The sequence below is a fragment of the Megalops cyprinoides genome, chromosome 16 (genome assembly GCF_013368585.1).
Source record: "Megalops cyprinoides isolate fMegCyp1 chromosome 16, fMegCyp1.pri, whole genome shotgun sequence".
Taxonomy (NCBI): domain Eukaryota; kingdom Metazoa; phylum Chordata; class Actinopteri; order Elopiformes; family Megalopidae; genus Megalops; species Megalops cyprinoides.
In genome coordinates, this window is record NC_050598.1 from 8,195,815 (window position 1) to 8,222,730 (window position 26,916).

At 47.2% G+C, this 26,916-nt stretch overlaps 3 protein-coding genes across 7 annotated transcripts in view; 1 reads left to right on the plus strand and 2 right to left on the minus strand.

Moving 5' to 3' along the window:
• The window catches only part of si:dkey-172j4.3 (diacylglycerol kinase delta), a 60,920-nt gene extending 56,649 nt beyond the window's left edge, over positions 1-4,271 (plus strand). For all 5 annotated transcript variants that reach the window (XM_036548118.1, XM_036548120.1, XM_036548119.1 and 2 more), the window contains 4 exons: positions 177-266; positions 784-900; positions 1,274-1,382; positions 2,283-4,271. In XM_036548118.1, coding sequence (XP_036404011.1) covers positions 177-266; positions 784-900; positions 1,274-1,382; positions 2,283-2,335 — 369 coding nt within the window. In that variant the 3' untranslated portion in view covers positions 2,336-4,271. The remainder of the gene's footprint in view (positions 1-176; positions 267-783; positions 901-1,273; positions 1,383-2,282) is intronic.
• Positions 4,272-5,503: 1,232 nt separating this feature from the next.
• Positions 5,504-12,709, minus strand: zgc:92429 (uncharacterized protein LOC445063 homolog). The gene is made up of 11 exons (XM_036548795.1): positions 12,460-12,709; positions 10,905-10,954; positions 10,599-10,655; positions 10,012-10,166; positions 9,486-9,589; positions 8,603-8,655; positions 7,988-8,058; positions 7,347-7,449; positions 6,846-6,965; positions 6,602-6,664; positions 5,504-6,148 (listed from the first exon to the last, which is right to left on the minus strand). Exons 1-11 carry the CDS (start codon positions 12,521-12,523, stop codon positions 5,864-5,866), a joined length of 1,125 nt encoding a protein of 374 aa, XP_036404688.1. The 5' UTR covers positions 12,524-12,709; the 3' UTR covers positions 5,504-5,863.
• Positions 12,710-17,327: 4,618 nt separating this feature from the next.
• LOC118791596 (phosphatidylinositol-binding clathrin assembly protein-like) overlaps positions 17,328-26,916 on the minus strand; it is a 33,449-nt gene continuing 23,860 nt past the window's right edge. Inside the window, exons 12-20 of the mRNA XM_036549014.1 lie at positions 26,311-26,414; positions 25,065-25,175; positions 23,375-23,506; positions 23,062-23,092; positions 22,734-22,866; positions 21,916-21,939; positions 21,235-21,291; positions 20,602-20,718; positions 17,328-19,415 (exon numbers count right to left, since the gene is read on the minus strand). Of these exons, the coding sequence (XP_036404907.1) occupies positions 19,401-19,415; positions 20,602-20,718; positions 21,235-21,291; positions 21,916-21,939; positions 22,734-22,866; positions 23,062-23,092; positions 23,375-23,506; positions 25,065-25,175; positions 26,311-26,414 (724 nt within the window). The 3' untranslated portion in view covers positions 17,328-19,400. The remainder of the gene's footprint in view (positions 19,416-20,601; positions 20,719-21,234; positions 21,292-21,915; positions 21,940-22,733; positions 22,867-23,061; positions 23,093-23,374; positions 23,507-25,064; positions 25,176-26,310; positions 26,415-26,916) is intronic.

Consider the following 26,916-nt stretch of genomic DNA (forward strand, 5'->3'; position numbering starts at 1 on the left):
CTTTTGTCCTTCCAATTTAAAGAATTTTTGCTTTTAAGAATTGAATTGGCCCAGAGAGGTGTGATTCTCATAAACAGAGTGCACTGGGTTTTTTCCAGAAGCTGAATGTACCGTACATGACCGCAACATGGCACACTAAAAGGTCACCCTTCTGCGTGTTCATGTGTCTTCCACAGTTTCTCAGTCGCACCACAGCCGTGGAGATCGTCAACAGCTCCAAAGTCCTGCAGCAGGAGACCAGGATGCTCCTGGATGGGAAACTGCTGGTATGTCTCTCATGTCTCTCCCTCCCTCTCTCTCTCTCTCTCTCCCTCTCTCTCTCTCATCTCCCCTCTTTTTAACTCTCTCTCTTTCTGCGTCTTTCCGTCTGCCCACTGTTTCCCTTGTTTGAAGGGGACAGACGTGTCACATGGTGGTGATACTTCTGCTGAGATGAGCGCTACTTCTCACTGATAGAGCACTTGTGCCAGCTTTGTCATCCCCAGCTAAGTGCCAGAGAACTGGAGTGCTACTCGTATATTTATACTATTTTACATTGTGATGAAGAGCCTGGTTCTGTGGCACAAATATGAAATCCGCACTTGGTTGGGGGGTCCTGCTGGCCGTGAATTTGTTTAATGTACGTGCGTGCATGTGTGATAGTCTAGTGTGTGAGTCTTTGTGTGTGTCTTGAGTATGGAGTTCAGTATGTGTATGTGTGTGTGTGTGTTTATGAGTGCATGAGTGTGTGTGCGCGTGTGTGTGTGAGTATAGTGTGTTGAAATGTGCGTTTCCTTCCTGCAGCAGCTGGACCCTCCCCAGGAGGAGGAACTTCTCTCTACTCTTAACACCCTGGGCGCTGAGCTGCAGAAACTGGATGACATCCACTGGATCTGTCCCATCATGCACTGCACCGAGGAGGTCAGTTTGTGTCTGTGTGTGTATGTATTCATATGTATGCGTTTCACCTTTGTGTCTCTGTGTGCATGTCTGTGTGTATGCATGCATGTATGCATTTAATATTTGCAGATGTGTGTGTGTTCATGCATTACTGTGTGTGTGTGCTTGCATGAGTGTGCACTTTGTTCAGAATGGTTTATTTATGTTGCCCTGAGCAGTATAGATATGAAAGGTGGCGGAGGGTGTCCACAGTGTTGTAGGTTAACAAATGTGGATCAGGGGCATTCTGCTGTGTTGTGGCCTCTGCTCACATGTCTCTCTCTCTCCCCCATCCCTCCTTCTCTCCTTCCTTCTCTTCCTGTCACCTTCCATGTCTCCCTCTCTCTCTCTCCAGGACATACCCAGGAGCAGCAGTAAGAGCAGCATCAAGCTGAAGATCATTCCCAAAGTGAAAAAGGAGAGAGAGAAGCTGCACAAGCAGAAGTCTAACAGCTCCCTGTCAGGTAAGGGCACCCGCAAGCAGGGGGCGCTGTCTCTCAGGGTCATAGTCAGATATGTACAGTGTTTGTGTAACTGTGACGGAGTGCCGTCACTACGGTTGAGTATGCGCTCTGACTGCCATGCTAACGAGCCTGGCTCTTTGGCGTCGCAGTCAAAGTGGCATGGTTGGTACCCTGTAGACCCGGGTTCAAGGCCAGGTGGGGTGACTGCTCTCGGCCTTTGCTACAGTCCCTTTTCCTTTTCAAAAAGGGGACAATTTCAAGTTTTCAAAATGGCCAGTACCATGTGCTAACATTCATGTGCATTTGCCAGGGGCGCCCTGGATCAGTGATCTTTGAACACACAGCAGAAGTCCTCAGTCTGGGATTCAAACCAGCATCAATCTTGTTAAGCCTGTGTGTTATGGAGAACAAAAGATGACATAAGTATAAATAAATAAATGAATAAATGTAGAAATACATAAATAAATAAATAAATAAATGTAGAAATACATAAATAAATAAATAAATAATGTAGAAATGCATAAATACATAAATAAATGTAAAAATACAGAAATAGCCTTTTTCATTACCAAAATGTATTTATTTTTCATTTATTTATGTATTTATTTATTTATTTCTGCATTTATTTATTTATTTATTTATTTATTCTTATGTCATTTTTTTGTCCTCCATAATGTGTGTCGCATTCTCTATTATTATTAACGTTGTGCACTGTTATTCTTTTGCTGTCCTGCTAAACCAGCCAACCATCTGTACTATGGGGGTTTTGCACTTCCAGGAATTTAAATATTAGTAGTTTAAATACAATATTCAACAAGAAAGTGTGATAATCAATATAAATGAAACCATCAGTTTTTGAAAAAGAAGAGAAGTGTGAGTGCTACTGTTTGTCTGCCTCAGGTTCGTGGGATTATAAAGGAGGATCATGTGATGCGGATTCCGTGGGGAATTAAGTGAGAAGTGAGCGGAGCCCCCAGGCCAGGGGGTTAGGCGTGGTCTCCCCCTGGTTGGAGTGGATCTGCTGGGGCAGGCTGGAGTGACGCGGCCTCCCTCCCACTCCCACTGGCTGGCAGAAAGGCGGCACTGCGGAGGGCGTTGCATCAACATTGCGAATCTTACGTTTGTTTAGTCTGTGGTCCTGCGAAGGTGTGTTACGCGATCAAAACTGCCCGCTTGCAAGAGGGGAGGAGTCCTTGGCTGGGCTTCCGAGCGCTGTCTCTGAGCGACTCAACTTTGGCCTGGAACTCTCCCGGGCTAGAACACGTCAACGTCCATTTATTACTTTCCTCGTTTCACTTTTTTCCAACTCTTGCTCTGCTGTAACCTCAAGAACTATTTCAAGTGATGTTTTTTTTCTGGTAAACTGTCATCGAACAACAAAATCCTATTTGAACAACTAAAACCTCTCTCTGTGTACTTAGGGGTCCTACATGGAGGGAGTAGTAGGTGTCTTTAGGAATGCATCTGTGGCTAAAGTAGACTTGTGTCCATGTGAAAACGGCCAGTTATGTATTGACGCCACTATGCCAGTGTGTGCTGCATGCTTTCCTTACCCGCTGAGCGTGAGATTTTTCCTTTCAGTAATCAAGTTGTGCTGTTGTACAATTAGTGCGATTAGCCGAGCGATTTTTCGGAGCTTTTTTTAAAAAATAACATATGTCTGTGCCAAGTTTGCACTGAACGCAAGTAGTTTCAGTCGTCAGAAGAACGCGTGTCATACATTTCAAAGGAGATTATATTGCCTTGCACTTTAAACCTAAGAAGTGGACTCAAAAGTGTGGGTTGTGAAACTTTCGGAGTCGTTTACAATGTCACAGCAACCTCACGTGTTCCTGTAAAACCAATAAATTAAGTAGGATGTATAGTCTAAGTGAATGAATGTTGAAATACAACACAGATGTTTACCTGTTCAGGTTTCGATTATTTTTTTTAGTTCAGCGGTGGTTTGAAGAATCATCTATAGCTGCCAAGGACTTGAATTTCACAGGCAGCATCGATAACATGATATTTATGTAATGTGCCAGTATTTATTTTTTGAATAAAGCGTTTTGGGTTAGCAACCCAAAGGGCCTATGTACTCGGAGGTACGGTGAACAACAAACAGTACGTTGGGGTTGGGGAATGTCAAAAATAGAATTATATGTAACAGGTCATGAGCCAAAGCGACATAGCATAACCCAACACTGTTGTAAAAAGGTACTGATGATTGTGTGTGTGCGAATATGTTCCAAGTGAAGACATTCCATTAAATTCAGCAATACAGCTGAAGTTTATGTTCTCAGAGCTGGGCTTGACGTGGCACGTGTTTGTTCTAAAGTGTTAAATGATAATATTCCTCATTTTAAGCTGTGTTTGTGGAGTAACTTAAGGGTCTATGCGTTCGAAAATTGACGTTTTGTGAAAGTCCAGACTTGTCATAGACGGCAACTGCTAGGTACTGGAGTGTTTCTATTCTCTTCGCACACAATGCGCACCTGGGTCCGATTGGTGGAGACGCCCCATATGACACCTCCAGACCAATCAGTGACGAGTGGAGTTTGTGTCCATATTGAACAGAAACACAAACATATGGAGAACTATGCTAGTTGGACCGTCTAAGTAACCCAACGGGCCAATACATTGTACCATACTAGGGGCATCCCGGAGTCAGAAAGCTTCTCTTAAAATGTGTTTAAAGGGTACAGATGACTGTTCATTTTATCTTTTGTGATTATTCGCCTTTGGGGTTTGATAGTGTAGTCATTGTAAACCTATTTTATTTATACTTTGTACCATCTGAATTCCCTGGCTCATTTCAGAGAAGGTCCTCATTCCTCTTCTTGGCTGCTAACATGTCTACTGAAAGCATATTCCATGGAGTGTTAACATTAACATGAAGCAAAAATAAAGTGTTGCCATTGCTGTTTCAATTGTGTGTGAGTATGTGTTTGTGTAGCAATTGCTGTCAATCTTGCATTTCACAGGAGATCACAGGATGACTAACAATGCTAGGAAAATGCCAGTAAGAATTGAAAATAGACTCAATCCAGCAAAAGGCAAATGACAGTGTAATGACTGTAGTAAAGTATATAGGTAAGAGGATCAGGTTTATGGGCTATATTTTCAAGTGTGTAAAATTGTGACCATAAGTTTTTGTGTGTGTGCTTTGAAATCCAACGGGGTCTTTAATCCAGCAAGCAATTCATATGTTCCATGGGTAGCTGTCAAGAGCTGTCAGTGAGCAGAACTTGTTGCTCAGTAAGGTCAGATAACTGCCAACAATGCTGTTTAAATGGCTGCATACCATGGTCTCCCCCATTGGAAAATGGCAACAGATATGAGAGAGAGTCACCATCTTCTTGGTTTAGTGTACCAGTTTGATAAGCATATGTCGATTTCTCCAGTTTAGCTTCACGAAGTGGACAAACAACTACATGTTTTGAGAGACTGCTGTTTCATTGATACAAGCATTAAGGTACATATACATGTACATATTCAATCAAAGATCCCTGGCTGTGTTATCCACACCTATCCATTTTAACCACAGTAGATACCTGAAATATGACTCAAACTCCACCAGCGCCATCTTGTGATACTATTTCCACATGACATACCTGTGAGAGCTGAATGTGTTCTGTCAGTTGCATTTAGTACAGACGCACAGGATTTCATACCTTCATACCTCAAACCAAGTGAATCTAGAAATATGAACTACGTTTCAGGGAAATGAGCTCTACCTCCCCTCACACATGTGCTAGCAGCTGTGCGCTAAAGTCTCTTGTATGCAGCAAATATGTATGAGTCACCCTGCAACCCCACCCCTTCAAAGGCAAATTCAGGAAACTATGGAAACATACCGGTGTACTGCTGCCCCCTTAAGGATATCCAGAAAATAGAAATGCACCAAATTTTACAGTTACACGTGGAATATGTATTTATGGTAAGAGATAGACTCCCAGCAATTTAAAAAATCTGGGGAAACAAAGTCCAAACACATGCACTCATATTTATTTTCAGTGTGCAGCAATCCACTCTTTTGTTAACAACATACTGGAGGAAATAAATGTTGACCTATCCAGTGTAAGACTTCATAAAGAAAGGTTTTGTTCAAATTCGCAGGAACCGGTTCTTACAGGACATACAGGCAAGAATGAATAGCTTATCTCCCACAGGATTATAGAAATTTACAGCTCTGCTGTGTGTACTTGTGACATATCGGTTTCTGCATCAAGCCATACTTGTTGGCAATCTCAGTAATTAATTGCACTGGGATGGGGCAGTTTGTGCATCTGTCCTGCATCATCATAAGATTCTGTCTCGCTGTAACTAATTCATAGTCAGTCTAATAGTATGCAAGCTAATGAACAGGGTCCTTCTCCTCTTCATATAGCTATGTATAGATGTGCCTCACTGTAACAAAGTCATATAAATTAAAACATTCATAAAAATGCTAGCATTCCCTATGGCAGGGACGACACCACCCAGCGGCGACGGTTGGCTCTTCAATTGAGTGGGGGCAACTCCTCGGACGGGGCTGTCTCCTCGGGTGGGGGCAACAAGTCCTCGTCGTCGGACTCGCTGATGTCGTCGTCGTCGATGTCCCAGTCGGGCTGCGTGTCCTGCGTGTCCTGCGTCTCGAAGACGCTGTCCTCCAGGGTCTCGGGCTGTGGCTCTGGCTTGAAGCGGGGGTCCTCCAGCTTCCCCCAGGCCACCGCATCAGCCTTCCGCAGGGTCACCTCCACCTTGGACGGCACCATGCTGACGAAGCTGTGGGGCACGTCCACTACCTGCGGGGGGGGTGGGGGTCAGATGAAAGGTCGTTTGGACACTTTCCAGCAGCTAATGTTTCTTCCTAATTGCTCTGACCAGACTGCAAATCACCAAGCTGGAGGCGCATCATGCATTGTGTTCTGATCTGTATGCCAAGCTGGTTTATGTTAAGCGCTCCGTGACAAATGTGTTTTGTAGGTGTGCTGTGCTAAATAAAACCTGATTGGTTGGTTGGTTGATTAATTGGTTTTACAGATCAAATGACACATGATTCATGCCTTATTCTAGCACAGGGCGAGGCCCTCCGTACTGTCAGGGAAGGGTATAAAAGGAAAGTCATTCAACTCCATGGCAACACACGCTACTGAGTCAGGCTGGCTATGATCGCTGAAGAGAATATTCTTCGTAACTGAAAAGAATGTGGATTCCCTTATATGAAGGGAGAGTGAAGATTGAGGCTGAAAACTCACCCCCCAGAGGTGGAAGTCCCTGTGGAAAACCTTATCGTTCTCAAACTGCAAACGAATCGACAACTGCAGGAACACAGAAGAGAGAGGGTTACTTTCAGCAGGGTTACACCAGCCAAGGCTGACCTCTGATCAGTGCTCGGGAAGGGAGCTGCTCAGGTGTGTCCTGTACGCTGATCAGAGGTCAGTGGAGACAGCGTGTGTGCATGAATCGGACGGCGCCTGGGTCAGGGATGATCTCACTCACCACAGTGCGATTGGCCTCGATGGTGGACTGCTCGGGGCTGGCGTTCTTGGCGTACAGGGTGACCACCACCTGGTTACCGGTCTGGTGCCAGTCATGCCGGCATGCCACCTTCTTCTTGTCCTGTAGACAGAAACAGCACCTCTTTTCAGCGCTGTGCCAGAGCTTTTGTATGTCAGTGGTTCACATTTAAGTTACAACGGCTCCGTGACACATAAGTAATAAGACTCTGACAGCTGAGCTCAGAGACCGGTTTTTAAGAACTTCTAGATGGTCAAATAATAACTGTGGTTTACAAAATAAACTGCATCTAACTCACAGATTCACAGAGTGCAGTTTTAGAATGCATGGTTTCCTTTTCCAGGCGCCAGTGGTGCCTGTATATGACATTGATACTTGTTGCCTTAGGCCAAGGCATCTCATGGCCCAGATCCTCTCTGCACCCTTTGGGCCCAACATCTGCGCAGGTATGCGCAGGTATACACAGGTGTGTGCAGCTTGTACCTGTTTGGGGACCCAGAGGTGCTTGCCCGTGGTGCAGCCCTTCTGGTCCAGGAAGGCGTTGAAGTCAATGGTCTGTATGCAGCAGCAGCTCCAGTACTTATACCTGGAAGGTGGCCAGCAAAACGTCACTTAACACATAACAAAACATAACAAATGCAATTACACTCCACTTACGCCCACTGTACCCTTAGGTAAGACAGTTTGTCTCCCTTATAATTCTCAGGGGAGGCCTTTTGACAAAAAGCTCAACAACATCTGTAATGGCAGCAGCTTAGCATAGTGGTTAAGGAGCAGGACTTAGAACCGAAAGGTTGTCAATTCGATTCCCCACTGGGACGCTGCTGCTGTACCCTCCCAAGGTACTTAACCTACAGTTGCCTCAGTAAATATCCAGCTGTACAAATGGATAAAATTGTAAAGAACTGTAACCTATGTAAGTCGCTCTGGATAAGAGCGTCTGCTAAATAGTGTAATGTAATGGCCATATTCATTCTATTGATCTCAATACAGATGTAACAGGGAGCAAGAGAGGGAGATGGAGGGGTGGGGTGTGGGGGCAGAGAGGGAGATGGAGGGGTGGGGGGTGGGGGCAGAGAGGGAGATGGAGGGGTGGGGGGTGGGGGCAGAGAGGGAGAGCTCACCCTTCATGAAACACAGGGACTCCCGGGTGATGAATGCAGGTCTCTGCGTTTGTCTCTGGGCCCTGGTACAGCTGAGAAGCAAATACACATACATATTCAGCCGTGTATCACACCAATTGGTGCAGGCAGACAGAGCCATTTCTTTCTCCCGCTCCAAAACCAGCTGCCCCGTAGAAGCAGCATGGTCTGGTAACCAGGCGACTGTGAGCGGTCATCACTGTCATTAGTGCATGCTGTCCCTTTACTGGATTATCAACGTTAAACTGAAAACAAAAAGGAAAACTTTGTCCATGTCATTATTCATAATGGCCACCAGAGGGCAACAAATCTAACTTTATGCACAGAGCTTTAAAGTCTTGATTGTATGATTTTAATAAATTATGCACATACATTTTACAGGAATATATTTATCTTCAGGATTACTCTAAACAAAAGCAGTTGCAATCAGTTTTTTTTTTCTGAGTCTGATAAGAGGTTACATGACTCAGAAATATGTTTTGAATTCTTCACACATTTCCTACAGAAACACAGCCAGCCACTCCCTCAAATACACGGACGCTGTCACACACAGACACGCACAGACACACACACACACCCACACACAGAGACACCCACTGTTTTGCAGCCTGCGTTCTTGCACTTCGTCCCAAGCATAACAGCCTGACTCTCTGCAGGAGAGAAAGAGGAAGGAACACGGGGGCAGGGGGTGAGGAAGCAGAGCACCGTTGTGAAAATTTATTCTACAAAGTGACTTGGAGACGTGAAGAAAAACAAGTTGCACAAAAAGTGGAAGTAGCGAAACTGATTCAGCGCTTACAGACCATGCAGAGTGCCAGTAGATAAATGACTTCTAGCTGGACTGTAGTTGAGGTTTTGGAACGATTACCAAACATTGAGGGACACCATTTCATGGGTCTTGTTGTGTGCAGGCTGCACCTGAGGCAGATGTTGTGCAACTAGGGGGCAAACTGAATAGGACAGTAGTCATGCAAGTTACCGCAGGATCACGGTGTGGTCAGCCCCCTAACCCTAACCCTAACCGCAGGATCACGGTGTGGTCAACCCTAACCCCAACCCTAACCCTAACCCTAACCCTAACAACCCTTACCCTATCCCTTAACCTAAACCTAAACCTAAACCTAACCCCTAACCCCTAACCTCGAACCCTAAACCCTAAACCTCTAAACCCCTAAACCCTAACCCTTCTGATGAGACAATCAGGGGCACAAAACTAAGTGGAACACTGTAAAGTTACAGTAAGGTAAGAACAGAAGAAGCCAAGAACTAACAGCCCTCTCAGTTCAGAGGATGTACTGAGTGAGAATCTCATTCAGTGAGGAGGTGCTCTGCTACTCCATTGTCAATGGCCATGCTGAGGAGTGAATTTGTTGGGAACAGGGTGGAGATGTACTGCTGTGTGTATGGCAGTTTAGAGGGGACAGGATGGAGATTTAGTGTGGTGTGTGGGAGTGAAACGTCTGAATTTGATCGTCCTCACCTTTCTTTTTTGCTTCCTCTTTGTTGCTGATGTCGAGTTTCTCTAGCACCTGCGCCAGGGAGGGGGATACCTTCATTTGCAGTTTGGACTTGGGCTCATCTGAGCTGCAAACATACCCAGGGCATCAGAGGGACCAGTACACTCTCTCTCACACATACACACAGCACTATCAGAGGGACCAGTACACGCTCACACGATCTCTCTCTCACACACAGACTGTACTGTTGAAAGTACCTGCAAACTCTTACTTTCTTCTCTCTCTCTCTCTCTCTCTCTCACACACACACACACACACACACAAACACACACACACACACACACACACACACACACACACACACACACACACACACACACACACACACACACACTTTCACAGAACGCACCCTCTGTCTCCACACCTACATACCTATTTTCTTTCACACAATTCTAAAAGATATAGTAATAAAGCACCTCTCAAACACAGCCACACATTAGTGGCAGAGATGCATGCTGCATGCATCTTTAACACACACACGCACAGTACCTGGGCCTCTCCTTCTCCAGGGCCTCTGCAGACTTGGGACCCTGGTAGATGACCTCCTCTCCTGTGCTGTGCTGTAGGTTCCCCTTGTCTGAAGTCACCTCCGGCCGCAGGGGCTCTTCGGGTTTCTGGTTGCTATGCAGTCCATGGGTGCACCCCTGCAAGGGAAAAGAGAGCAGCAGAGGAGGTCAGCCCGCACAGTACTCTGGGAAACCTTGTCGCACTGGGGCACAGTGCATTAAAGAAATGATATGATGATCGAGTACTCCAAAGTATAATAAAAGTTATTTTGTGCATTGTGACTGAGATGGTAGACCTGTCTGTTTTACACTGCTACTGCATTGTTGGGCAGAGAAAGATCTCAAAGATCTCTGGAGCTGAGTTCCAGACTTTTAAATGGCAGCAGGAACTCTCAAACCAAGTCAGGAAGAATGGCAGTGTGTGTGGTCTCTCTTGTGAAAAAATAGTCTCTGGTATAATAGTGGTGTGGAATAATGGAGCATGGGAGATCTTTCAGGTGCTGGTGTTTGTTTGGGAATTAACATCACATAGTACATACATAATGCTCCGTCAATGAGACCTTCAGTTACCTTGATTGACAGGAACTCGGAAAAGTCAGTGGTCCTCTTCTTGCAGCATGACCAACCCTGAAAGAATGAGAAAAAGCAGTTACTCAGCTGTTCACGCTCTTTCAACGCTCGTAAACCGGTGTGAGTGTGGGGTCATTCGGGTGAAGTGAGGTGAGAGCCAGGACAGGTCTTTTCTGCCAATGCTGTCTGGGCACATGAGAGCACGTGCAGCGTGGGCGTTTGGCTGCCCCCCCTTGTGGGGACACTGTGTGTGTGTGTGTGTGTGTGTGTGTGTGTATACGCCTCTCTGCAGGGATCCTCACTCACCTTTAGCGCATCATGGAAGATAGGCACCCCTGGGTGATAGAGACAGGCATCTGTGGGAGGGAGAGAGAAGATGAGAAAAAAAGAGGAGAAAGGAGAAGGTGTGTGTGGGGGGGGGGGGGGGTATAGGAGGAGGGTGGGTAGAGGGATAGGGTGGTGAGAATAGTGCACGTGAGCCCTTTAATGAGTCTGTAGGACCTCAACCCCCATCTCTCCTCTACGCTCCCACCTGTCACTCATCTTGAATGACTCACTGTCTTTGTCTCTCAGCAGGAGTACCCAGGACGGGGGAGGGGGGGATAAGGGAGGCGGAAGGGGACATATCCCCTACAACAAAAGGTGACAGTTGCAGGGAAGAGGCCGTGTTTACCCGGCCCTCCTGTTCCACATCACATCACATGACACTGATACTTTTCATCTGTTCAGTTTCTTTGGCATGTGGCCTGCACCTTTTCCCACAACAAGGATTTCCTGGTTTCACTTCTCTGAATAAAATGCCATGATTCTTATCCCCTTGGTTTGCTCTCCGCTAACTTCAGATTCAGGTCAGTTCTGCCTAGAGAGGAATCCTTTCAGTTAGGTTCCAAAACAGCTGCCACCTCATCTATGCCAGTTCCAGCATTTTCGATCCCAATTCATTTGGCTCCAATGAATGCAGTCTACTCTGATTCCACTAACACCCCAAGATTTCAGTTTTTTCACCGTTTTCTCATGATATGAAATTCTATGGCAACCCCTTTTTCACTCAGAGATGTAGATCATAAAATCAAGTTCCGAACAGAAATAGAACCTCTTGTGTTAGTACACAATGGGCGCGCTGTTCAGTTCTTTGAATAAGACAACATAAACACTGTTATTTCGGCTGTATAGCTCCAGCAATGTATATATTCTCACAAATTGCCTATTCTAACCCATTTCACCCTGGTATTTTATGACATTTTTCTACATACCATGAAAGGAAGGCTAAAAAAGATCTGGCAGGCAAAGCCTTCCATTGCTACTGCAATTCAGGGGTTGTGATGGCAACCAAAAAGTTGAAGCTTAAGTTTAAATCTGTGTAGTAGGTGACACCGCTCATGATTAAATTCAATGAATAATTATGAATGAGCAATGAAAGGAACCGGAGCGGACCCCACAATTTTATGTCCAAATCAACACTGCAGCCGTCACCGGCCAGCAAACACCTGCTGCCCTGGACATCTGCCAGGCAGAGTCTGCACCAGGCCCTACAGCTGACAGTGACATGTCAGGCAATTTGGAGAAAACCTTCGGACAATTTATTATCGATTACCTAAAACGCTTCAGCCGAACGGGCCCAGATTTAATCTAGGGGCCTGAGCGGCCCTGCCACCTCTCTGCTGGGTGATTCCAATGCTTCCCTTTCATTCCTGCATTTTAAATAAGGACAAAAGCCAAACGCCACGGAAGCAGGGCATGGTTAAACATATCGCTAAGGCTGGGCAGATTTTAACGGTTACTCGGGTCAAACTTGCTGGCATCTGGCATTTTTAGTCAGGTGTAGTTTATTGTATATTCCATTCAAGTAGAGAAGTCTTACCGTCTGCGTTCTGGGCCTCATCATACCGGTTTCCGCAGCCTCTGTTGTAACATAGAAGAGCCATGCTGGTCTTGTGGAAGCAAAAGTATCACAGTTGTCACACTCTCTCAAAGACCTTCTCTTTCTCTGCCTCTTCCTGGGAGAATATAGACCCTTATCTGTACACAAGCACCGCCTTTTTCACTTTTCCAGAACTTTCTGCCACTTCAGGAAAGAGGAAGAGTGAGGAGGAAAAATCCAGAAGGAGTGATCCGGTTCAAGGGAGCAGAGGAGAGAGGGTCCCACGTTGCCTGACTCAATGAAGGTTATAAATAGCCCGCCCCTCTCCCTCTCTCACTCCCTCTCTCCCCCTCTCTCTGTACAGCTGTCGGAGTTTATCTTGAGGGCCTGACATTCCTTTAACACCAACCTGGTTAAGGACGGCGCTCCAGAAATCCGTCCCCAGCGACTGACACAGGATCAGCCCAGACCTCATTCCAAGTCCTGGAAATGATTATGTTTCTAAGCGAAACTGATCTGGGATCAGCGCTGCGCAGGACATGATGAAAGTAGAACGTGTTGGGGATCAGGGCACCTATTCACACACTGATGTAAACGCTGGGGTTACTGTCTGTGCAGCATGTATATGTTTGCAATACTTTTTTTGTAGACCTGTCAATTCACAGTACATACCCTATTCCGTCAAGAAGTATGAAGGCACTTTTACCAGGTTAGCTTAGTTTAGGAAACTGGTTGCGTCATGATCAAACACAGCAAACTGGCACAAACCAGTAGCGGAGTAACACACATGCTCGAAGATTCCATCTGAGTTTCATGTTGCCATGGTGACATTATTTCAGCCAGTCATATGGAGGAGGTTGAGGTAGAAGGGTTTAAAACGCCAAGGGCAGTCACAACCCTGCACACTGATCAGAGATCAGATCGCTGAAGGGGTGGCAACACAGGGCAGCTTACAAAGCAGCCAGAACCCCATATACCCATCCAGCCTGGTAATGGAATAAAAGTAACAGCTGGCAGCAGCTCTTCTCACTGTCCTGTGGGTGACAGCAGAAGATCAGCGGGTTACCTTAATAAATCCCTCCAATGCGGAAGGATTATCACAAGAATACTGCATAAAATACTTTCCCATGCAAACATGAACCTATTACGTACATGTGATATAATTACAGGATACAGGATACTTTCAAATACCCGCTAAACAAAATTATGATTGGGCTTCCGGGCTTCCATAGCTACGTGAAGTGTGTTCAACATTTGCGGAAATTGTACTTACATATGTGCATACAATTTATTTTTCCAGGGGAACTTAAGCCTGTTCCTAACACAGATGCTGGTTTCACAGTAAGAGGTGTTTCTGTTCAGGAGAAGGGAAATCTACTGGCACAGCCAGTTAACAGATACCATATACCGTCTCGGGTCTTATTATTAATATTAGCTTGGCAGACCAGTTTCCTAGGTGACTGTCATAGCTTCCACTTCAACATATCGTCCATTTATACAGCTGGAAACTCACTGAAGCAATACATGCTAAGAACCTCAACAAGGGCATAAAAACAAGACCTCTCCTGGATATTGAATTTGCCACCCCAAAGTTTAACATTCAGCAGGTTAATCTCTATGAATAGAAAGATTTCCAATTTTGTTCCTGTGCTGTTTAAATGTCACCTTAACCTCATGGTAAGAATTTGAAGCCATTACTTGCTAAAGCAGACAAACCAATGCCTCAAACAGAATGACTTACAAAAGACGAAAAGTTCTAAAAGGCAACCGTTCCATAACAAGCGCTGCATTTAATTAATATTTGGAAACATTACATTGCGTTTCAGAGGTTTTGTGCCCGAGAAAGTCAGCTATCAACCAAACCCTGCAGGAAATATTCTGAGAGAAAATCCATAGAACAGGACAGAAGTGAAGATCTTTTGAGGACCCTGAAGGTGTGAGGGTCAGGAATAAAGGTATAGACAGAATCCTAAGTAAAAGGATGTTGGATCAGATGACCACTCTTGCTTGAAAACATGAGCAAATAGCCATTACCCTCCCTACCCTTTTCAACAGTGGCCAACTGAGAACGTCACTCCTGGGTTAATGCCAGGGATCCTCCCCCAGGACTGGAACTGATAAGAATCCGTCCTGCACTTCACCCATGCAATAGATGCAACAGCAAACGAGCCGTGGCGTCTCATCACGGGACATTCAGAAAGAACCGTGCTGCGCGTCTCCAAAGGGTGTTAGAGAAGCATGCTTCATCTCCTAGAGCCATAGGCCTGCCTGTAGTCTGTCCAGTAAGGAGGAAGAGGGGATATGTAGTGCAATTTCAAATAAACCGGGATTATTGATAAAGGCCCTGCTCTGCTGCTCATTGCACTACATCTCCCATGAACCTTTGCTGCGATAGGGCACCTTGCGTGCGAACAGTGTCCTTGTTTTGTTGTCGAAGGTTACAGAGGCATCATGTAGAGAAGAAGGCAAGACACACAATTTAGGAACGGCAAATGACCTTTTTATTTATTTTTTTCCAAAAAACAAAACTGTATGTGACCCCGTATGAAATCTATATGCATAAAAATAAAAGCCCATGATTTTCTGTAATGCTTTCTTATGCTAATTTAAATCCTGATATTCTGCATTTATAAATAAAAATGTACAAAAAGGGAAAAAAATAAACCTTTGGAAGGTGTGGGCTCCAACTTTCTCTCACTGCGGACAGAGGAATCATTTGGCATTAAAGATGGACTGAACCAAAGGGCAGCCTTCCTTACACTGATGTCAAACACAAATAATAGTGTTTCTGTAGTCCTCATATATAGAATGCAAATATATCATGTCCAGAAAAATCACAGATAAACAATGTATTGCAGAGTATGGATATATACAGAATATGCAAGGCAGCAGATGGAAATTTGTTGAGGGAAAAAAAAAAAAAAATGAGAGAACACGTGTTCAAGATTTGACAAACACTCTGTGACAATACAAATTAAGTGCCCAAAGAAAGAGAAGCACTCCCGTTCTTGCAGTCCCTGATGACAGAGAGAGGTGGGGAGATTCTCTCACACACACCATTCACATCCCCATGCATTCATCCACACCAGTTCCAAATGTCGTTTATCGACTGAGTGAAGCTAAGCAGGTGACCACCTGATCCTGGGAGGCCGTGCACAGGTCTTGCGGTGGGATCAGGGTGGAGTTACAACATCGGTAACAGGCTAGGACAGAACACCCAGCCAATGTCAGACGACTCGGTTACCAACAGAGGGCGCCAGAGAGAACAATATGAAAAAATGAGCTTTTTAGAAAGACATCTTTGGAAACAGGTTAGTGATGGTGCTACTTCACCTCAGATATGTAAGGTATTTAGATATATGTATGTAGAGATTGGTTGATGTGTGTGGACCAAGTGAAAGATGCTGTATACCAACAGCTCCATCACACATTTCTTAAAATGGCAGCTACTTGAGAATGGATGAAGACTACTAGCCTCGCCTTGCCGTTCTTTTTAGCCTCACCCATGGCCTGACCTTTGTCTTTTAGGCATGTTGTCATCCGGAAAAAAAAGAAAAAAACAAACCAAAACCAGGATGACCCCAGCATTTAAAACAACTTAACGTGACTACACACAAGATCATGCTTTTAAGGGCATACAACACCACGACACAGACCATGCACTCAAAAAGACAGGAGTTTCTACGTCATCGTTATCGTTCTGTCCGAGTTGCTCGCTCCCTCGGCCCCCCCTCTCGCCACGTCTGGACCCTGCTCGAAGCTGGGACTTAGAATCCATGCAAAAGGATCGATGGGTTACCAAAAAAAAAAAACGGTGGACAACCTCTGCGTTTACCCCTCCTAAAGGTGGCGTTCTTCTGAAGGGGTTTGTGGAAACTGAGACTGTACATCCAGCCTGGGCTGCCCTCTCCAGCAAACCATGGCACCCCCTCCCCGTTACCCCCGGTGGGGCGACAGTTCAGGGTCACCACAAACACTTTCCCCCCCACCCTCTGTCAGCTAAACCAAAAACAAAACAGAGAAGGTAAATCTTTGCTGTGTGAAATTTTACCAGCCACCATGGGCATACACTGACACATTAAGTGGAGCACAAGAGTGGACACGACAGAACTGGTTTCTTATTTCCTGTTTAGCACGAGTTCCATATAGCAGAGACACATTCAGATGGAGACACTTTTTTTTTTTTCCCGGGAGAGAGCGCACAAAAAAAATGATCCGAACACTCCCGGTTTTACAAAGCCACAGAACAGGATGGTCCTGAGTAGCCAATCGGAGGCTTGGGGCGGAGCTATCTAGCAGACGGAAGACGGGTCAGACACGTTACAGCACAGGACTACTCACTGCACACTACGACTGGCCATGAGTGCGTGAGGTGACCACTGTGAAAACTGGCCTGGTTGGGTTCCAGGGTGCGCAAATCGTAGCGGGGCAGGTTACCCTGTTTTGGTTGACTTCACACTTGCGTATTCCAACTATTGGTGCTGTTAGTTTCCTTTCAACTGTCATTCTATACCTCAGAACAGAAAAAAGCACAGAAAATGTGCATTGATAACAAAACTTTTTTCACAGGGGAAAATATAGCCTGTAAGAAAAAAAAAGAAAACATTTTCCCCCCCGCTACATTCCAGCAACTGGCATTTAGATTTGTGCAGTTCAGTTACATCATTTATTGACTTCTAACTTGACTCAGTTTTTGTGCTAAATGCTGTACAACAGTGATGCTGGCACACACAATTTACCTAGGATGGACAGTGTCTCTGACGGACAACAATGACTACGACATGAACACCCCCCCCCCATCCCTGCCTCCCACCCCCTAACCCTAACCCCCCCTTCCACTCCCTCAAACTCTTCCCCACCCCCCACCAGTTACACATACAGCCCTCCACCCGAGGCCTTCTTTGCCAGTCAATTTGTGGGGATCTCTGGGGACACCACTGAAACCCCGCCCCCTCCAGCTTGTGTGTGGCCCCTCCCCCTGCTGGTTTTCCTTTTTACAGTGGTGGGGTGTCACTGACATTTCAGAATAATCACCTCAGAGAGGGAGCATGGCAACACCCCCCCTTCCCTATCAGGCCTCCTTGTGAGAGGGAAGGCTAAAAATGTCACTTGTGTGGGGGGGGGGAGATCGCTAATTAGGGAATTACCAGAGTCATACCCAGATGAAAATAAACAGCAGTTAGATCCGTTAAGGCTGCTATGGAAACTATGTGGAATTAGCGCGGCGTAAGCGTCTGATTAGTGTTCGCTTGCTCAACAAAAGCGCTCTACAGACATCCACCATCGGGCTAGGCTCGCTCGTCGCTAACTGGAGCCCAAAACCTGAGAGGGCTGTGAAAGAAACAAACCAAAAAAAACAATAATCATAGTAACAGACGAACGGCCCTTACATTTGAACCACTCCGGGTTTCAGATAAGCTTCAGAGACAGAAACGTGCAGTATGCTGTAGTAACGAATAGTTTGGCTGAAAAACATTGACACCTCCACCTCCTTCCCAACCCCATTTACCCACAACCCCTTTACCCACAAATAATATGACAACTCCTGTAGGACCGATACAAAAAGACTCATAGAAAATGTTAACTTAATAAGAAAGTCCACTCAATGAGGCTGAGGTTGTACCTCGCCCTCATACACAGACAGGGAGGGGAGAGGGTAGGAGGGGCGGGGGTTTAGGGTGGGAGCAGGTGCGAGAGGGGTTCCCTCTTCCAGACATGTAGGAGTAACATTATTTACAAGCTACAACAGAGGAGAAAAAGAGTGACATTAATTCAGGGTTCTCGGGTTAACAGACACACACGGCAAGCACAGAGAGGAGGAGAACAGCTCTTTTATGCAATTCCTCAAGGGACACTGCGGCCCGGTCCGCTCGGTTCTGACTGCAAGTGCTGGCCCTGGTCTGAAACAGCCACATATATCCACTCAGAGGCGAACCTGCTTCACCCCCCTCTCCCTGACTAAACGGCACTTTCAATTCCGGTAGGGGGGAGGGAGGTGAAGAATCGAAACCTCCACAGCCACCTGAAACCGTGAGCACATCACGAATAAGTAACAGCAGGAAATACTGTAACCCCTCAAAAATAGTACTATTAAAAAAAAAAAAACAAAACACTAACACATACAATCCCGGACTGCTGCCCTTTTTGTGCTGTGACCTGCTGACGACTGCAGTACAGTTCCTGAGCATATAAAAGATCGCAGGTACAAAAGCCCCCTCTCCGATATGCCAGCTCTTCCCTCACCTTTGACCTAAAACAAACACTAACTTCATTAACATATGCTTTACTTCCAGGGTAAACTCGAAAATGTTCTGACACAGACGCAAAACACTGTGAGAAATACATGAGGGATGAGGAGAATAGCACAACCGGTATAAACCGGATCATCACAGATTGACCGCTGAAGCAACTGGCTGATCTCTGTGGTGACCTCTAAACCTCTTTACCTCATCCAAACACCTACCAGTAACAGATTCAACCATAGTTACAAGACAGAAATCACCTAATGACCTGAAGCCAAACTTTAAAAGAAAAAAGCCTAGAAAAGGTAAGAAGAATACAACTCAACCATTGACCAATGACTATCAGTGCAATTTAACCCACCCCACTCTTCAGATCAGATTGTGATGTCACTCATCTCCCTGTCCCTCCCCTCTGACTAAAAAAGGAGATAAATTTTAGGTGCTGACGGTGTAGCAGTGTATAATGGAGGTGGAGGGGGACCTGAGCCAGAGTGGGGGGGGTGAAAGGGGCTGTTTCAGACACAGGGACGAGCAGTCATGACACAAACGCTTCTCCGCTCTCCTCCGTGCTCTGTCCTTTTTCATTCCTCTTTCTCTCCCTGTATTTGGTGTCGGTTCGCCGTTTTTCTTTGTTCGCTCCTGTTGCGCTCTCTCTTTTCGTGGCGCTGGCGCGCTTGGCATTCGGCTCCTTCAGCGGAACTACATGAACTGCATCTGTGAGAGAGAGGAAAAGGTCTCAGGGACGGAGCTGCGTCGCCATCGCTCCCCTGTGTCAGCCATTCCAGGCCTCACTACAAACACTGAAACGCACCGCCGGGCGGATTCCACTCGAAACGCTTCGATGCAGGAAATCGCATTAGCGGGAGGACCATGTACAGCAGCTCACCAGCCAACGGAGGAAGTCCCAAACACTTACAAAATCAAACTAGTGTGCACACGTTCCCTAAGGTTCATTAGCAAATACTCCCGCTGCTTTACATTATCTTAGCACATGTGCTTATCCGGAGCGACTTACATAGCTCACATTCTTGCATGTTATCCATTTGTACAGCTGGATATTTACCGAGGTAATTTCAGGCTAAGTACCCTGCCACAGGGTACAACAGCAGGGGCCCACCTGGGAATCAATCTGGCAACCTTTGGATTACAAGCCCTGCCCCCCCTCACCACTGCGCCAATTACGCGCACTGCGTGACCACAGGTGAAAAGAGAATGAAAGGTAAACAGGGCAGCCACAGGAGCCCTTTAAAGCGTGGCTTCGGTGATGCTGCAGCGCGTTCCGGTGAGAATGCGTAGAGTGAGCGCTGGGCTGTGAAAGTGATGACTCATCCCTGCTTCTGTAGCACGCCCTGTGTCCTTCCCTGTCCACGCAGTCCGAGGGCGGCGCTAACACCCAGCGAAATCAAACAGCCCCGCTCAGCTGACCGAGATCAAGCTGAGGGGGAAAGTAATGGCGTTTCACAGCTGCCGCTATTCTAATGCCCCACTGCTCTGATTGGCTCTAATAAATATATCGAGATCTTTTGGAGCGGACTTTCTCCACGTTACATCAGCAGCTGAGCTATAGAGTTCAATTTCGGATAAAACACTTGATTTACAACTTTTTTTCAGATATATGAATGTTACAACACTTTCCTGTCAATACTGCATGTGAACTTGATCATACACAACATCACCCAAAGCATGTGTCAGCAGTTACTATGGGCTTAAAACTCGTTTTCATCCCCAGCCTTTCCTGTGGATTTTCTCTTGTTCCTATTCTAAAACTCTTAAACTCTCGAGCAATCTATCAGCTATGGGTAGACCCCCATACAATAAATAACATAATTACTTGAAGAGGTGCCCTGTGTGGTGGCTGTAGCCCAAGGTTTGGGCTAATTTTGGGAGGAGGGGCGGGTACCTGTGCTCCGGGGATGGGGGCAAAGGGGTTGGTGGGTCTAAGGACAGGCTGGTTGTACATCACAGGCTGAGGAGCCATCACAGGGACCCCGCCCATCTGCCCCATCTGGGGGGGTACCTGCGGAAAGGGGACAGTGGTCAGGGTCAGGGGGACAGAGGGGGGGCACAGCAGAGGGCCCCACGCAGCACCGCTCGGTCAACGAGTCTGCTTCCACGGCCTGCAAAGTTCTGCACTGTTAACTGTACCTGCACAATGCCAGCTTTCCAGGGTGGAAGAAAGTGCAGGGGATGAAAAGGTGCTAAACTCGTGTTCAAAACAATCACTTGGAGGATGGAACTTGATTTTATTGTATTACATGGCTCATTTTGTACGCGACTAAATCCATCAAAAGATCATTACATTTAAACGATTCATTTAATACATAATTAAATGTAACAGAGTCAAAGCTGACTGACAATGTTCATTGAAAGAGGACCAAAAAACCTGAACTACAAAGACCAGATGTCTCAGAACTGTGACTAAAATTGAGCTCCTGACAGGTGCAGTGTTATGAGTCTGATATTAATGAGTCTGATATTAACGCTGTCTCTCTGATAGGTGCAGTGTTGACAGAGAAGGTCAGAGCCTGCTTACCATTCCATACACAGGCACTTGAGGCGTCGTCATGGGGAAAGCCATTGGAGCTGGAGCCTGAGGGGGAAGCAGAGGATGATGAGCAGGTGGAAGCTCTCCAAGGACTACATTACCCACAGATCACAGCACAGACTGGGCTAGCATGCCCACTACACCCCCCCCCCCCCGCCATACACACAGACCTGCACTTTCTGCCTGATACCAGGAGGCTAGCCAGGCACAACGGGACACAATCAATATTCATCAGATTGCTCTGAATGTGCATTTCATTTTAGGTCTATATAACTCAGCTCAGCGCTAGGGCCGCTCTATTCCCACACACTGAGAGCTGAGCAGCATTTACAGATGAGTGTGTGGAGGGCTGAAGGGTGCTGTTCTATAAGCAGCAGGTATGGAGAGCAGTCAGGCGCACTGAAAGTGAAAACACTGGTTGAGACCACTGATACTGCCGTTGAAAAGAGTCCCGTTCAATCGTGCGCAGGTGACATCAAATGACTCAATCTGGTCACGGACTGTGTGGCGTGTTTAAAGTCCATGCCAGTAAGCTGCACGTGGCAGCGTGTGATCAAATATAAGGGTCACATGGAAACGCCACACACGACAAACAGGAAAGTTGACACTGGATCAGATTACACTGACAATTCTCCGGACTATAACAGAATTCTTTAACAAAGTACTTACATAACCAGTATAGAACATTCCATTCTGCAAGGTTAGGCAAAAAGAGAGAGAGAGAGAAAGACAGCAAGAAGAGGGGTGAAGAAATCAGAAAAAAAAAAGACATAAAGGATGAGTAAGTAACAACCACACAGGAAGTTGAGCAAAGGGCAACACAGCAAGAGAGGAAGCCGGAGGTTAGTGACAAAATTACACAGAGCAAGCAAGATATCGCTCGATTTAAACGTGGCCGTGCACCAACAGGGTCAACGTTCAAGGCCCAGCTGCTGTTTCAACAAAAGCGTCCGGCAAATCGAGGGCGAGGATAAGGAAATACGAGCAGCACATTGGCCTGTGGTCCAAATCATTGCTAGAGCTGACTTTCCAAAGCCTGTTCTAATCGCTTCCTCTGCAGATACTGCCATCAGCTCTGGATAATAGACTAAACGACACAGCTGATTAACAGAAAGTTACTGGACATTGTCATTGAACGTCAAATGAGGAGAACTAAAGCAAGCAATTGTCAAGGCAAACGGTCAACAGCATCGTGCTGGCAGTCCTTAATTGCAGAGGTCACAGCTGACAGAGGGCGATCAGGGGTGTGATGTCAGACTCACCGCCCTAATCATCGTGAACGGGAACTGGGTGTGCGCGGTCGTGTGTGCCTTGTGCCTGTGCACACTGTGTGTGTGTGTGTGTGTGTGTGTGTGTGTGTGTGTGTACACGTGTGCGTGAAAGCATGTGTGTGTGAACATACGTGTATGAGGGTATGAATGTATGTGTATGTGTATATGCATATATGTACATGTGTGTCATAAATTGTGTATGTGTGCGACTCTCACCATGTGTGGCATAGGCATGGGCGCGGGGGCCATGGGTCCGGGGTTCCAGGCCGTGGTGCTCATCGTCTTGGACTGCCAGTTTGTGCCTCCTGTCAGCTTCTTCTCGCCCGGCTGGGTCCACTGCATGTCGGGCCTGAACGTGGGCGCGCAGAAAAACGACACGCAGAGCGCAAACACAGGGACACAAATTAACTGATGAACCACAAGGACCAGGGTGAAGGAGTGCAGGCCATCAAAAAAAACAAAAAAAAGCCTGGGAAGAAAGGCTTCCTGGTGCACTGGCACTCATACACGGATGGACTCAGACTTCTATGAGAAGGACACTTACTTTTTGGCTGGTGTTCCTCCAAACCCCAGATCTAAAGGAGAGAGCAGAAGAGAGAGAAGAGCTCAGGCCTCAGTGCCCTACCGAACAGTGACATCCACCATTCCCTTTCACACAGCAGTGCATTAGCGTTACTACATTAGCATAGCCTGACTGAACAGTAGCTCCCTCCGGGGCCATTTGCTTTAATGGTCCCCTTTCGGCAGGAACTGTTCCAGACCGTGCCTGCCTAACGCCCGCTGCCCCTCCCCACCCGCCCCACCCCCCCGGTGGCAGGAACCACGGCAGCGGGACGGGGGCGGAGGTGCGAACTCACTGCCCACGAGGTTGGCCAGGGAGGAGTCCAGGTCGTTGGCCAGCAGCTTGCCGGCCGGGTGGAGCGGCACGACCGGGGCCTGGCTCTGGGTGGAGACCGAGGGCTTCAGCAGATCCCCTAAGGAGTCAAGCGCTGGGCCGGAGAGAGAGAGAGAGAGCAGGGTCATATACACATCAGCAGAAAGAGCATACAGCAGCTCTGAGGCTCACAAAAAGACCAAATCAACAATGACACAGTAGAGTCAGGGCACCTGGATCACTCTCTGAAGCAAAAGAGGCTCCAGGAATGTGACTGGCAGCATATTCCTGTTCAGGCCGTGTGTGCATTTTCACTTGGGTTACTGACCTTGGGGGGATGTCCAACTATTGTCAATATGGCTAAATATTGTGCTACACTGATTCCTCATTAGCACCATTCTGAATGGTAATTAGGAGGTTAAATACAGGGATATCTACAGTAAAACAACTCCAGGTGCCCTTTAAAAAGGTGCGGCTTTGCACAAGAAGCTACTGGTCCCCATGGGCACGGAGCCAGAGTCTCTGAATGGCTCCCGGCAGCCGTTTCTCCGGGTGTGGGGCGGGGGCAGGCACACTTGGGGGGGGGGGGGGCACTATAAAGCAGTGGCAAAAGTAATCTACTCAGGCAGACCGCTTGCAGCCGGGAGACTGATTTCCCCCGCTCCGCGCGCCAGCGGTCAATCGCGCCGAGTAATTCCCTCTGTAAACAACCCTCTGTCAGCGCTCATTCTCCTAATGGCGGGCATTACTTCTGTGGGATTATGCTACGGGGAGCCACAGGTCTGTGTCAAAGGGGGTGGGGGGTGGGGGGGGCAGCACAGGAGCTGGGACGACCGCAGAGCCGACAGGCTGCACATAATTCCAGCCGCCTCCCCCTCCTCCACGCCGACCCACCGACCCACCGACCCACTTGAATGAAGGGGGGGAAATAATGTTTTCTTAGGAAACAGCAGCTGGCTCCTGGACAGTCTGCTGACACAGGCCACATTCAGAGACTCCGGCTTCCTGCTTAGCCAGCAAGAAAGGCAAGGAATTGCAACAAAAAAAAAAAAAACAAGCACACTCACCCGTTGAAGGTGGTACGTTGCGGAAGGGGGAGCAACCAGGAAGCAGAGAGAGGATGGAGGCAAGAGAGGAGGGAAAAAAGGAAGGGGAATTAGTTAGGGAAAAATAGAAATGGCACTTTGATTCGTTTGGGCTTTTCGGCCGGAGAGGCAGGCGTCAGCGCGACAGATGGGGAAGACAGAGACCCTCAGGGGCCGTGAAAAAATGCGGCTCCGCTCAGAGGCGACATCCTTGATAGGAGATGTCGGACACCGCGGCTCCAGAGATACACCCATCTGTATCCCGGCGCATCGGGAGAGCGAAGAGCAAACTGCTGAGCTGTGAACCGACGGGGAGCAGAAATCGTTCATACATTTTTGACAGCGTTTCTGAATAAATGAGTACAGACCCAAAGGACCCTGCAGCAGAAGCGGGAACAGCGATAGTCGCGGCAGCCAGAGATTTAGCCAGTAATAAGTGTTTTAGCAACAGCAGGATGCCTAATAAGGTCAAAATGAGACCCAAATAGGCATTGAGGGCAACCTGATTTGTTTTGGGGCAAAGCACTCTGTCAGCAAAACAGGCTTATTAGGCGTAGTTGTCTTTGGGCGATGTTTTGTGGTTTTTACCAGGTGGTGGCTTCGCATCGTAAATGGTAGTTTTAGTCCCGAAAACAGCATCGAAATCTACCGTCATGGCTGACGGGGGAGCAGCCTGCGGGACGGGGTGGGTTTCCAGACCTGGGGGACAAAGCAGGCACAGACCATTTCACACCAACGACCCTCACCCGCACCCTCGCCTCACACCGTTACCCATCATCCACCTCACGGGTGCGTTTGCGGTTCCGCTCGCTCTCTGGCTCCGACTGTCCCTCGCCTGGGCGATTCGCTCTCTCTGGCCGTGTGTCGGCCCTGCTCCTCTCCCTCCCTGCCCTCGGTTCGTTCCTCTCACCTCCCTCACTGAAGAGCAGCCGGCCACAGACCGCCGCTCGGGCTGGGTCCGAAATGCTTCTGCAGCTCGGAGTAGGTGCCGCTCTAAGGTAAACCGTGCTGTGTGACGCACGTCGTGACCGAAAGTCTGAGTTTGATATTAAATTGCACCAACAGATTGAAGCCATGTGAAGTCAATGCTTTTAAGATAACGTCTGAAAATCACATTCGACAGTCATCTGGAATTCAGTTATTATTTCTGCTATACAAAAAAAAAAAAAACTAAAAATCCATTGACTGAACATACCCTGCCCTACTGCCGTCACCTGTCAGGACTCCTTTATCTGGAGAGCGTCATACTGATAACATCTGGCCCTCTGCACTTTGGGCTTATACTTTACATAAGGTGCCCGATTTGGGCCAGGACAGGCGAATGCAGAAAAGTGTCTGTTCTCTTGTGTTTTCACATTTACAGACGCTCTTATCCAGAGCGACTTACATAGGTGACAATATCTACGTTATCCGTTTAAACAGCCTGATATTTACTGAGGCAACTGTGGGCTAAACACCTCGTCCAAGAGTACAACAGCAGTGCCCCAGCGGGGAATAGAACCAGTAACCTTTGGGTTGGGAACCCTGTTCTGCACCACTACGTCACACTGCCGCCCTTTTTTCCCCCCTCACGAGTGTGTGAAGTAGGGCGCCGAAAGGTCACACTCTTACGGGTAAGCAGCACCTCGAGGATAAACTATGAATATCTCATTCATGACATAAGGAGGCCAAACAAAAAGAGGACGACCATTTCCACACTGTGAAGTGAGAACCCTACATTATGTGCCTGCCTGTCGGGCAGGGTACGAAAGCTGACTCATGGCTGCAGAGGGGGTTGCAGTTGCCTGCGTCTGCCTGCGTGGGGCGCTCTTTGGGGCCCTGTGCGGATCCCTACCTCCCCAGGCGCTGTTGGCGGCGGTGGAGATGGAGGGGGTGCTCTGGACGGTGGGGACGAAGGCAGGCTGGAGGTCGAACAGGTCGCTGTTGAGGTTCGGCATGCTGCAAGGCAAAGGCGGAGACAGCGGCATTAGCGGACAGGTCTACTGCTTCCACAGAAGCGGTTGCAGCATCGCCATTACATAAAAAGGTCCGCAATTTCACAAGACTGTCACAACAGCCCGGTGAATGGCAAAATAGGTGAAGAGGAGTTCAGGACAGAATGTAAACTAATTCAAGTGTGCGGGAGGATGAATGCAGATCTCACCTACCTATTGGAATTCGTCACCCAAAATGTACACTATCCTACCAAAGGTCATGGCACATGGGTAGTTATGAATAAAACATGTCTTTATTCCATGAAATTCAGAGTTTTTTGGCCTGCCTTTGGCCTTAATGACTGCTTGAATGTATCATGGGACACTGTGTACTAATTTCTGGCAGAAAGTTGGTGATAGTAGACTACACCCCTCCTTTAAAGTTTTTGTAAGCTCTACTGCTAAAGTGGGCCTTCCTGGCTTTGGTGAAATGTATTAAAATTCATCCTAAAGATGTTATATTGAGT